Genomic DNA, 12443 nt, shown 5'->3' with positions numbered 1-12443 from the left:
ACGGGGAAGCACCAAGGACGACGGGAAATGGGGCCGGTGAACAGGCCAGTCCTGTTGGGGTGGAGAACCCACCAAGGGAGTGAAGAGAAAGCTGGACAAGCCAATTGGCTTAGCCACTGCTAGTCAGGTCCACAGCTGTTTTCCTTGATGCATATTGCATTGTTATATTTAGCCAGCTCTTACATGGCAGCGAGAATGGGGTTAAAATGTAGCTTTTCAAAGCCCTCCCCCAGCCTGATCTTCTTTAGCTTTCCTTCTTCAAGTGCACTCTGTCTCTGTGGGGTTCTCACCCGTCAGTGTCTAGGTGCACAGGCCCCGTTTGATGGTTTCCACACGTGTGTTTGCTTCCTGATGTAGGCCATCACTTCTGGAGGCATCACTTACCAGGATCAGCCCTGGCACGGCGAGTGCTTCGTGTGTGCCACCTGCAGCAAGAAGCTGGCTGGACAGCGCTTCACCGCTGTGGAGGATCAGTATTACTGTGTGGATTGCTACAAATCCTTTGTGGCTAAGAAGTGTGCTGGGTGCAAGAACCCCATCACAGGTAGCTTGATGATTGCCCCCAGGAAATCTTTTCATGATTGTCATTCTCCTTCCCAAGGCCTCCCCCTTTCACTTCTCATCCTTGTGAGTACCACCTTGGTGAATGGGGTCATGGATGGCAAGTAAAAGGGAGGGGACAGAGTCCCTGATGTTTTGACCTCTGCTTCTCATTCATTGGGAACCCTGGATAAGTCTCTCTTCTTTTCTAGGCCTTGGATCACCTAAATGAACCCTTCACATTATAGCAAGAAAAAACCACGGCCTTCCTTCTAGGAACCCAACATAGTAGTGAGGCTCAGGGGGAGCAGGGACATTTTGCATGGTCTCAAAATTGGGTGCCTGGTTTGGGAGTGCCTGATAGAATTGGATATGTTTATAGTGATGGGTCAAGTAATGCTTTTCTTACTGCCCTTCATTCAGGAAATCTTTCTGGGAATAATGCAGTCCTTGTCCTGAAGGAGCTGACAGTTGTTTAGTCATGAGTTGAATGGAGTTGAAAGGGACTTTGTCATTGGTCAGCTATTTCCTTCTCATTGTGACCTCATTTGGGAGTTTTCTTGGCAAAGATACTGGACTAGTTGGCCATTTCCTTCTCCAGCTCTTTCTACAGATGAGGAAACTGAGACAAAGGAGGTTCAGTGAGTTGTCCAGGGTCCCAGAAGTAACAGGGTAATAACAAGTGTGTGAGATCACATTTGAACTCGGGTCTTCCTGACTCTAAGGTGGGCATACTAGCTATGCAAACAAGCAAGCATAATAATGCCAGTCAATGAGAAATGTCACTTCTTAAATACATTGGAAAGTTTTAGGTTTGAACGTTTTCCTTTTTAGCAGTTAGAGTTCACTTGTGTTCCTCTCCATTTTTGTGTATGATCATTTTTCTTTTTAATCAGCTCTTAGATGGGAAGTGAGAAAAAGCTTTACGGTGTTGTCACTTGAGCTGAATCTTTTAGGATAGCATGGCCTGGATAGGCAGAGAGTGTCCCCATCAGAGGGAAACCAAGTGCCCCACAAGTCTGCTCAGAGAATTTAGGGCAAGAGAACTTGGGACTTCCAATTCCCTAATCATTGCTGACCATTTCTATTCAACAGCCATTTAAGCGCTTAAGGAGATAGGGAAAGCTACAGCAAGAGCAACTTTGTGTGAAGCGTTTCCCAGTGTCACCTTGCTATCGCATAGTATGGCCTGGTTCAAAGCATCTTGGCTCTCTCTAGGAAAAAGTGCTGTTGATCCCTTTGGATGGCAGCACTTTGGTCAGAGTTCTCAGCCATGGGAAACTCTGGCTCTTTCAGAGAGAGACAAAGGTCAGGTCTGCGACGAGGTGGTGGTGCTTTTATCACCTACTAAAAGAACAATCTCCATTTGCCTCCTGGTGGCCACTTTGATGAAGCAGGGTGGTACCTAAAGTAGGGAAGTCCTCAGCAGGATTCTTCCTTGCACAGGGGACTTCTCAGCAGCCTGAGAGACGACTGAGATAAGTCCTCAGGAAGAAGTTTGTGCCCTAGAAGGTCAGTCATTATTCTAGGGCGTTGTGGTTTCTAAAAGGAAATCCATTACCAGAATTCAGTGCAGTTGCAGAATTGATTAGGCTACATTTGAAGTCCCACCAGTGTTAGTTTGAAACAGCGACGACAACAAAATCTTGTTAGCTTACAATTTCCTTGCTGTATTTTTTTCCAAGGAAGCCGTAAAAGTTTACTGATAAAAAGGTAACTATTTCAAAGTAAAGTGACTTTTGAGGTGTCTCAATTCTGCTTCAGAGAGGAATTGCTTAGAAATAGCCGTTGAAGTTCTCGTTAACATTTGTGGAAGATGGGAAACCAAAACAAACTCCCCAAAGTCCCAGATTTTCACATTGCTCCCCACGCTTGTTGTATGCCCCTAAGTGGAAGCACACACACAGCTCAGCCTGGCACTCCTTAGTGAAGAGAGGTTGAAGTTTTTTTATGTAAAAGCAAGCTTGAATTTCTTGTTCTTCCTAAAGATGTTGGAGGGGAAATGAGGAATATCCTGTAGAGGGGGCTAGAAACACCCTTGGTTGTAGCACAGCCAGCCACATTGCTCCCTGAGCTTCAGTTTTGGAGGGGAGGTCTCAACCTGCCAGATTAAATTGGAAGGAGCTGGGTGGTATGGGAAGGAGCTCTGGATGGTAATTCTCACCTTTCTTGGTGGTTTTTTCCCCAACAGGCTTTGGTAAAGGCTCCAGCGTGGTCAACTATGAAGGCCAATCCTGGCATGATTACTGCTTCCACTGTAAGAAGTGTTCCATGAATCTGGCGAATAAGCGCTTTGTCTGCCACAACGAGCAGATCTATTGCCCCGACTGTGCCAAAAAGCTGTAACCAGGCAGGGGCCTCTGTCCTGGAAAATGGAGCTTGATTCCTACTGTGACGTGCGTGCTCTGTCACTTGGGTAGGAGCAAGACTTCCAAAACCCAAATCACTATTTTCTGCTTTTCTCTCATTTTACACTTACTGGCTTGTGAAAAGGTCCTTTGCTTGTAGGCATTTGAACTCTGCAGTGAGCCCATTTAGTAAAGCTTTGCTACCATAATTTGGCTAGTTAAGTCTGAAGACGTATTATTCAGTAGACTTTAGGCTATCCTTAATATGTAGGCTTTTATGCATGTCGCTAATAAAATCCCAACATTTAAAAAATGTGGTTTGCCACAGCTACTGCAATGAACAAGTAATGTACCTCCTGAGCCCATTGTGGAGATCCTCAGGAAGGCCACCATCAGCTTTAATCATCTTCATAGACCTGCTAGTGGCATATCCCCAAATCTGGCTGTAATGCAAACCGCTGGTTGCACCATAATCACTAATGGATGCTAAAGAGGGGCTCAGATTCATGACATGAGAGGCTTTGCCTCGTGCAAGTATCATCTTTCTTTTTCTTTCTTTTTTGCCTTTGTGTTTTAAAAGCAATGAATGCAGCATCTTCTAGATTGGCTTGTGTTTGCAGTGAATTCTGATTTGAAGTAAGCTTTCTGTTGCTAATAGCTTTGGGCCGTTGTGTGTAGCATGTGTTCTGCGCTTTCTTCTTCTGACGCATGGCATTTTGAAAACGTACGCTTGCTCACGAAGTAGTTTAGGTTATTTCTCATTAATTACAGCATGGCAAATATTGAATGCTTAGCTTCTAGTAGAATGGCTTTTTGGGCTGCTTTTATTAACCAAATTTGGCTTTGAAGTGTTATCAGTAGAGTTAGTCAAGTTCATGAAACTCGCATGAAAGCATCTTAACCTTTTGGACTGTTTATGCAATTTGGAAACGTGTCCCATAGAAATAGTAAGAAAAGCACTAGATGACACTGCCACAGACATTGAATTTTTACATTGATTTCTTCCGCTCCTTATCTATTGAGAAGGAGAAATGGACTTCGTAACATTTAAAAGGATTTCCTCCAAGAACGTGTAGGAGTGGGAAAGGCCACTTTTGTCCCAGTAGAACAAATTAGGAACTGTTGCCTTCTTGGATACTAACACTTTGCAAATACCAAAATTGCCTTCTTACTTCTTTCAACAGTAATTGCAATACTAAGGCAATAAAATCCATGCCACCATTTTGTCTGTGTTACCTATGATGACAGGGCGTGTATCGAAGTGGATCCATCTTAGCCCCTGTACCACAATTTTGTCATTTATTTTCCCAAACACCATCTGGAAAATAAAGTGATCTAGAAATAACTCGCCTGTTGTTTTTTTTTCAGCGTTTAAAAGTCTAACTACATGAACAAGCCCCAGTCATGTTAATGTTATTTCGATAGCTGTCTCTGAACAGTGTTCACTTTTAATTCCTTTGGTCACTGGGCAGGGGTGGAATATGTATTTCTCTAGGAAACCCATTAGCTAACTAACTAAATACTACTAGAAAATATCCCATCAAATTTGAAAATGGATGGCAAATGGCTGCCAGAGAAACTGGAAGACAAGAGCCAGAAAAGTCCTTTGGCTATGAAGGAAATAATGTCAATTTAGTTAGCACAAGCCTGTGCCATCTCTAAAACACTGAATTGGAGTCAACCTTTTTAAAGCACACAGAGCATCGGAATGGGTAAAGTGGGCTCCGGATCCACAAGTAAAGTCCTGGGGAGCTAGTTCTCTGAGCCTCAACCTTGAGTAACAGTTGCCAAGTGTTTACTGGTACAGGGAATTTTATCATTTGAGTTCTCTGCAGTAATGAATTCAGAGGTACAAAGAGTCACTTTTTGGAAAGGAAACAGTAAGAATCAGGGGATAGGGAAATGAGAAAAGGCCAAGTACTAGAAAAACACAAGCTGAGCACAGAGTCCTAGCTGAAAAGAGGTGATGACAGAGAGCACTGTAGGCCCAAAGTCTTTGGCCTGTCCCTTCTTGGGAATGGTAAGCAAGAATATAGGAGTAATTTGTAGACCAGTGTGTGATGGATCCTTTGGCAGAAACCATGATGGGAGAGGATAAGTGACAAAAGAGAGAAGGAAGACTCAAGAGTGTATTCAAGGTGAATATCAAGTTCCAATGGAAGTTCAGAGAATTCAAGAATGTAGCTGTAAAGTCAGGAAATGTTGCAGAGTAATGAGAGAGAGATCAGTGGATTGAGAACCAGGCCTAGAGATGGGAGGTCCTGGGTTCCAGTCTGGCCTCAGAGAGTTCCTCGCTGTGTGACTGTGGGCAAGTCCCTTCACCCCCATCGCCTAGCCCTTGCCACTCTTCTGCCTTAGAACTAAGTACTAAGATGGAAGATGAAGGTTTTTTAAAAACTAAATTTAAAAAATGAAGAAAACAGGGTAGTGTTTAAGCAGAGGAAGAGTCAAAAGAATCTCTTGCAAATTCTATCTTGTCTCAGGGTCATTAACAGAAGAATCAAGATGCTGAATGAAGTGGAGAGGGCAGAATAATCAAGGATCATGGGCATGGAGAGAGAAGAGACCTTTGAGAGTATTTGCTACAATTGCATCATTAATAAACTAGTGTACATACTGTTGTCACCACAGCAAGTGAAATCAAAGCCAAATGTGATCCAGATGGTTTTATGTGATTTCTATATATTTAAAGCAGTAATTAATCCCAGTGCTACATAAAGTCTTTCTGATAATGGGATCTGCCAAATTACCATGACAATAAGAATATGATCCTAAAGGCCCAAAGAAGATGGAATATAGTGCACACACATATATAAAAGCATAGGCTTATATCAGTGTTGGTGAAGATTTTCAAGTTCACATGCCCAAACTGCAAATACCCCTGCATTACCTCACAGAGCAGAGGGTGGAGGAAGAGTGCTCACCCAAGGTGGCTGGACCAAAGGGCAGGGCATGCAAAAAATGAACTTAGGTGCTGGGAAGAAGGGGAATGGAGCAGTTCCCCCCGCCCATTGTGCCAGCTGGGCAGGCATGCCAATACTTTGCCAACACTAACTTATATAATTCATGATAGAAAAATTCATTGAAATTTTAGGAAAAAGTATTGTCTAAAAAGTTATTCATTGTGATGAGATATGATGCTCATCAGGTATGCAAATATTTCTTTGGAAAAATACCTTCTATTAATTGTCACTTGGGGTAAGTCACATCATGTCTTTGGATCCAAATTTTTTATTCTATAAAATGTGGAGGTTGGATTACATAATAAAGTCCCCTATTACAAATCAAGGCTTAGAAGTTCTTTTTAGATCTTGCACTCTTTTGGGCATTCTGGAGAATGCAATGGATTAATTTCCAGAATCTTATAAAATATATAGGATTGCAAACCAAATCAATTATATTTTAAATGCTGTTATCAAAATATTAAAAGTCGCTGACATGTAGTTGAAAATCATGCATAATAGGAAACTTTTATTCAAAAAGTATTTCTTATATGAACAAAACTTGACACTTTATGAGTTTTATCAGGCTTATCAGCCATGTCTTTATCGGTACTCTTGTGTTTTGGGGCCATACCAAAATAGCATTAATGAAACAAAAAGAAACGCCATTCAGAGGACAGTACTTGTTAAAAGTGGGAACTTTGGATACAGACTGGTGTGGGAGGTCTTGTTTGGCACAAAACCATGCAATGGGTCACACTAATGTTTCTTAGAACAAGAATGAGTGTAATTGGGTGGCTTTACACTGCTTGGGAAAATGAAGTAGAGTCAGCACATGAGTAAATTTCTTATTTTGAATACTTTTCTGTAAATGATTATAGTAACCTTGGGTTTGATTTCAGTTTTGGAGATAAGAATTCACTGTTTGGTAAAACCGGTTGGGAAAAGTGGAACAGAATCTGGCAGAAAGTAGCTATAGATTAATATCTTATACTATCCATGAGAAGGTCAAAGCAGATATGTGACCTAAACACAAAGGGAGATATTAGAAGAACATGGAATATTACTATCAGATTTATGGCTATGAGATTTTATGAATAAATTAGAGAACATTGTGAGGTGTAAAGTGCATAATTCTGATTGATAACATTAAAATAAAAAGGATTTGTACAGGTGAAACATCATAGCCGAGATCAGAAAGAAAGCAGAAAATTGCGGGGGACGGGGGGTTGGTAATTTCTTTCAGATGAAGGTCTCATCTTTCAAATACAGAGAGAGAACTTTGTCATATTTAGAAGAATGCAAGTCATTCTCTAGTTAATACATGCTTAAAGGGTATAAACAAGCAGTATTTGGAGAAAGAAATCAAAGATAGATAGTCATGGAAAAAAATGCTCTAAATCATGACTGATCAGACAACTGCAAATTAAAATAACAGAGTTTTTGATCCATGAAGTTCTACCTTGGGTTGAGATCGAAACATATTTGTAGTCTGAAGAAAACCATAGTTCAGAGGTAAGAAGCTGAGGCCTGAACTCAAAAAGACCTTTTGATATTGACAGTTACAATAATTTAACATAATATTTCTACATCCACTAGTGCTAAAGATCTAATTAAGATTGTATACATTGCTGTTCATGGTCACATCAATCCCATGCCAAATTTTGCATGTTTCTTTTCTCTTTCCATACCTGTGAAAGATATAAACCTTTTTTGTAAATCTTCAGAATTTTGTGAGCATTTGGAATTTATTTCTCCGTAATGTGGAAGTTGATGATCAACTTGTATCTTAAGCTAGGATGCTTTTCCTTTTTTGTGGGTTGGAGAGCCCCTTTTTGGCAGTTTGTGGATTTGGAATTTTTGAGGCTAAGTAAAAAAATCCACTTTATACTAAAGATCCCAAATAAAAAAGCAATTAAATATAAGTAAATACATCCCTATACAAGTGTTTTAGTAGACATTTTCATAGTTCTTAGGTACAGACAAATCTATTTTTGAAAAATCTGACGGTCATTAAAAATAATTTATTAGAGAATTTTTCAAAATAGGTCAAAAGTAGGTGCGAGGATTAAACTCATGTTTTTGGTCATGAGGAGTCCTAGATGAAGGAGGAAAGTGGAGGGTGGTAATAGTACGGAGAAGAAGAGCCTCTGCAGATTCTACCTCGTCTAAGGGTCACTGATACTTGAAGAATCCCATTCAGTCAATAAAATGGGGAGGATACAGGAATCGATGGAGAGAGAAGAGACTGTGGGGTTAATGAATATTGCATCATAAATTAAGTAGTCTCCCCTGAACCACCCCAGAAAGCCAAAGAAAACCAAAACATGATCTAGACAGGTTTATGAGACTTCTCTGCAATATTTGAAGAGAAATTAATTATAATGCTATAAAAATTATTCCTAAACCCACCCAAATACTTAGATTATATTTTTCTAAAAGAAGAAATCTTTGCATCCATTATGAGCATCATATCTCATTAATGAATAATATTGGGGAAATTAATTATTGATCTTTTAGCAAATAATGTATATGCAAAAAGTTATTTATTATAATGAGATATGATGCTCATAATGGATGCAAAGATTTCCTTTTTTAGGAAAATGCTACCTATTATTTCTTTCACTGTGTAACCAGTCAGGCGTCTACACCAGAGTTTTTAAATCTATGAAATGTGGAGGTTTGACTACATGATCGTTATTAACTTTTACTCAAAATCAAAGCTTTTAAGTTCTTTTTTCATGCTGGATTCCTTTGGGCGATCTGGAAAATCTACAGGACACTTTCATAGAATCATATTAAAAATATGTAGGATAATGAAGAAAATCAATTCAAATAATGTTAAGATAATATTTTTTAAAAATCACTGACCAATTTAAGTATTCCTCTTCTAAATGTAAGATTTGCTTTGATCAAGTAAAGCAGAGCCTTGTTTTATGGGACAAATGCATTCTGAGAACTTTTGTACATGTTTATAATTGCATATAATATGGAATCCTGTTATTTAATAAGTGTTTTATATGAACATCTGTAGACGCTACTACTTTTCTTAGAATTAAGAGAAATGCGGCTATGATGTGGATCAGTAAGAACTTTGCATACAGATGATAGAGGAGGTAATGTTTGGTGCAAAATAATGTCATGACTTTCAGTAATGTTTTTCAGAGCAGGAATGAGTGGGATTATTTGAATTTATGTCTGCCACTTGGGAAAATGGTGCAGATTCAGCATGTAATTACATTTTCTATTTTACTTACTTTTCTACCTGTACTGTTTTTCAATTTCCCATCAAATATACTGGATTTTGTATGTGTTGAGTTTGAGTAAAATGAGATCTTAATGGATTTTGATCTTAATTGTCTTGAGTTTCTACAAACTATAATGAAAGTTTTTATTTCCAAAATGTACCCCATCTTTTCTTCTAATTCTCCATCCCTAAATTGTGTCATTTCCAATTTTATATAGTTAAGATTATTAGCACCACTGTTTATGGTCACATCTATCTATTCCATGCTTAATTATCTATTTGCCTTAAGTGTGATAGCCGATATCTTTTGTAATTGCTTTGTAACTTCACATTTGGAATTTATTGTTTTATTAATGACAAAGATGCTGATAGTAATTTGAGATGGGGTTATAACAAGTTCTCGTATTTTATTTTCCCTGGAAGCCTGTCTCTTTTTCCTTCACTACCTTTAGAATACTTGCAGTGGGAACAGTTAAGGCATTCCTTTCTCCCTCTGTTTTAGGCCTTTTTTTTTACCTGATAGCATCCTTAGGATCTTAGTCGATCAAGGTCCACCTTAGGTAGAGATTTAAACATATTCTTAATCTGAGGGGAATCATAGTTCAGTGGTAATTAGATGGGGCCTGACATCAGAAAGACCTGGGGTCAAAATCATATAATTACAGTTACAATTTAATGTAATATTTCCGCATTCACTAGTAGTTAAATTGAAAGTAATCATCCAATTGATATTCTTTGCATTGTCGTTTAAGGTCGCCTCAGTCCCATGTGTGTTTTCCTTAAGTTTCTATACGTGTGAATGATATGACTTTCCTCTTAAGGTTTGCAATTTTGTGAGTATTTGGAATTCTTTTTTCTTGGTGTGCTGATGATTGATATGGGTTTAGTTTAGTTTATGTCCTGCCACTGAATTAAAGGTAAAAGCTGAACCCATATGAGCCTGTGATTTCCTCATCTTTAAAACAAAAGGGATAGTGTGAATAGATGATCTCTCGGGCCCCGAGCCCAATGACAAAATGTTCTGAGAACCCTCAATAGACATATTATCCAGTTATTCACCTGTGGCTCATCCGCAATGAAAAAGGTCCACGTGTATGTATGTGTGTGTGTGTGTGTGTGTGTGCGCGCGCGTGCGCATGCGTGCAAGCAGAGGCCTTGCCTAAAGCCTATGAAACCAGCAACCCCAGAAATGTGATTCCCAAAGCTCCACTTGATGGCTACATCTTTATTCAAATGCTAAATAAAACTATCTCAAGAGCAAAAGAGGCCAAGGGGGAGGGCAGCTCTTCTCTACCATCCCTTCCTTCATCCCTGGTCCACGTATATATACTTAGTACAATAGACTTCCAAATGTGTCACTAACTCGAGTTCTCCTCTTGTACCTTTGGGGCCTGTCTGGCTCAATCATAGGTGAACTGAGTTGCAGAAATATACCACAAAAAGTTACTCATTCAGGAAACACACAAAGAATGGAAATACGAGGCTAAAAATGTTGCCCTTCCAAGTGATTCTATAAAAACAGGAGCTGAAAATTTGTTATCAAAGCATAAGTAAAAACTCACTATCGAGAGATTCATGGAAATTGCATCCTTCATACAAGTACCGCAGATGCTTCTATGAGTGTGCTTCTATGCCTTAAATGGCACAGCATCTAAATTCACAAAGGAAAAGCTAACTAGACTTCAAAAGGTGCAGAGTAACTAACTGTAGAACATGGAAATGTTACTCTCAGAGCTGAACAAGCATAAACTTTTTAAGAGGAAAATATAGAACTGAATATCGTTGAAAAAGTTAAGATCTGAAAGATTCATGGCGTCTTCTAAACGAAAGCATTAATGAGTATACCTATTTCTCAGCATCACACAATGCCTACCCTTCCCTTACAAAGACAAACCATATACTACGGCACAAAGAAACTGGTTTTTTTTAAAGGACCAAGACAAAGAGGCAGAAATAGTGAACATGTTTTGCAGTCTATAACATGATACAATAATTAATATAGGGAATGCAAGCAAAAAGTACACAGAACTAAAAGGAAGCTATTCAAAACTTCTTGAAAAACAAACGGGAAAAAATAAATTGAAGAAACAATTGGTAATTATATAAGAGGAAAATGAGAAAATATTGCAAAATGTGGAGAATGCAGGTAAGGCACTCCTCAGAATCCGTCATATCATTAGAGTTATAAAGTTGTTTCATAGTTAAACTAGAAGGAAGGTGATTAAACTGAGCACGCAATTAAAAAAAACTATCAACAAGACTAAAATAAGCTGAAATCTGACAATTGGAGATAGAAAAGGATAGGACAGACTTTGTTTAAAGGCTGTAGAAATGAACAATACTAAGCTGTTTGGGGAGAAAATGTACAAAACCTATAAAATTTTACCTAACAAAATTTTAAAAAGGAAAATAAAATTATCAAAGTGAAAAGGGAACAAGATTAATTCATAATAAACAAGAAATAAAAATAAGTATGAGAGAGTTCTCCCCAATAGACAGTGAGGTGGCACAGTGCATAAGAATATTGGGCTTGGGAGTCAACAAGATCTGAGTTCAATCCCTGTCTCAGACACTCCCTAGCAAAGCAACTTAACCTTTCTGTTTCCTCACATGTAAAATGGTGATAGCACCTATTTTCACAGGATTGTTGTAAGGATAAAAACCATTTAATAATATTTGTAAAGGGGGCAAGCTAGGTGGCTTAGTAGAGAGCCAGGCTTTGAGTCAGGAAGGCCTGGATCAAATTTGACCTCAGATGCTTTCTAGCAGTGTGACCCTATGCAAATCACTTGGCCCCAATTATCTAGCCTTAGTCCTACTCTTACTGTTGATTCTAAGATAGAAGATAAGGGTTTAAAAATAATAATGGGGGGCAGCTGGGTAGCTCAGTGGATTGAGAGCCAGGCCCAGAGATGGGAGGTCCTGGGTTCAAATGTGACCTCAGATACTTCCTAGCTATGTGACCCTGGGCAAGTCACTTCATCCCCATTGCCCAGCCCTGACCACTTTCCTGCCTTAGAACCAATACATGGTATTGATTTTAATTAAAGGGTTTAATAAAGAAATGAAAATTTGAAAAAATTAAAAATAATAATGGCATTTGTAAAGAACTTAGTAAACCTTAAATGTTACTTATTATTCACTGGTATGGAGAAATTGGCAATATATTAATTGCCAAAGGGACCCTGGGACACTGGCATAATGGCAGTAAAATATTTGTATTTTGCAGGCTGGCCAATGAATGCCATTACTTGTCGGTAAATGAAAAGATCTGGAGAGCAGCACTTCATTTTTCTCTAGCACTTTGACAGGAACTTAGGAAAGTGATTATTGATTAGAGTTAAGAGGTATGTTAATTATAATAGT

At 38.8% G+C, this 12443-nt stretch overlaps 1 protein-coding gene across 5 annotated transcripts in view; it reads left to right on the top strand.

Moving 5' to 3' along the window:
• The window catches only part of FHL1 (four and a half LIM domains 1), a 106081-nt gene extending 101848 nt beyond the window's left edge, over positions 1-4233 (top strand). For 4 of the 5 annotated variants that reach the window (XM_007506078.3, XM_001379142.5, XM_056808777.1 and 1 more), the window contains exons 5-6: positions 358-544; positions 2732-4233. In XM_007506078.3, the coding sequence (XP_007506140.1) occupies positions 358-544; positions 2732-2886 (342 nt within the window). In that variant the 3' untranslated portion in view covers positions 2887-4233. The remainder of the gene's footprint in view (positions 1-357; positions 545-2731) is intronic. The other variant, XM_056808778.1, reaches the window with a different exon arrangement.
• Positions 4234-12443: the final 8210 nt, after the last annotated feature.

This window comes from Monodelphis domestica, chromosome X (assembly GCF_027887165.1).
Source record: "Monodelphis domestica isolate mMonDom1 chromosome X, mMonDom1.pri, whole genome shotgun sequence".
In the NCBI taxonomy this organism is placed as follows: domain Eukaryota; kingdom Metazoa; phylum Chordata; class Mammalia; order Didelphimorphia; family Didelphidae; genus Monodelphis; species Monodelphis domestica.
This window is presented reverse-complemented; position numbering and strand designations above follow the sequence as displayed.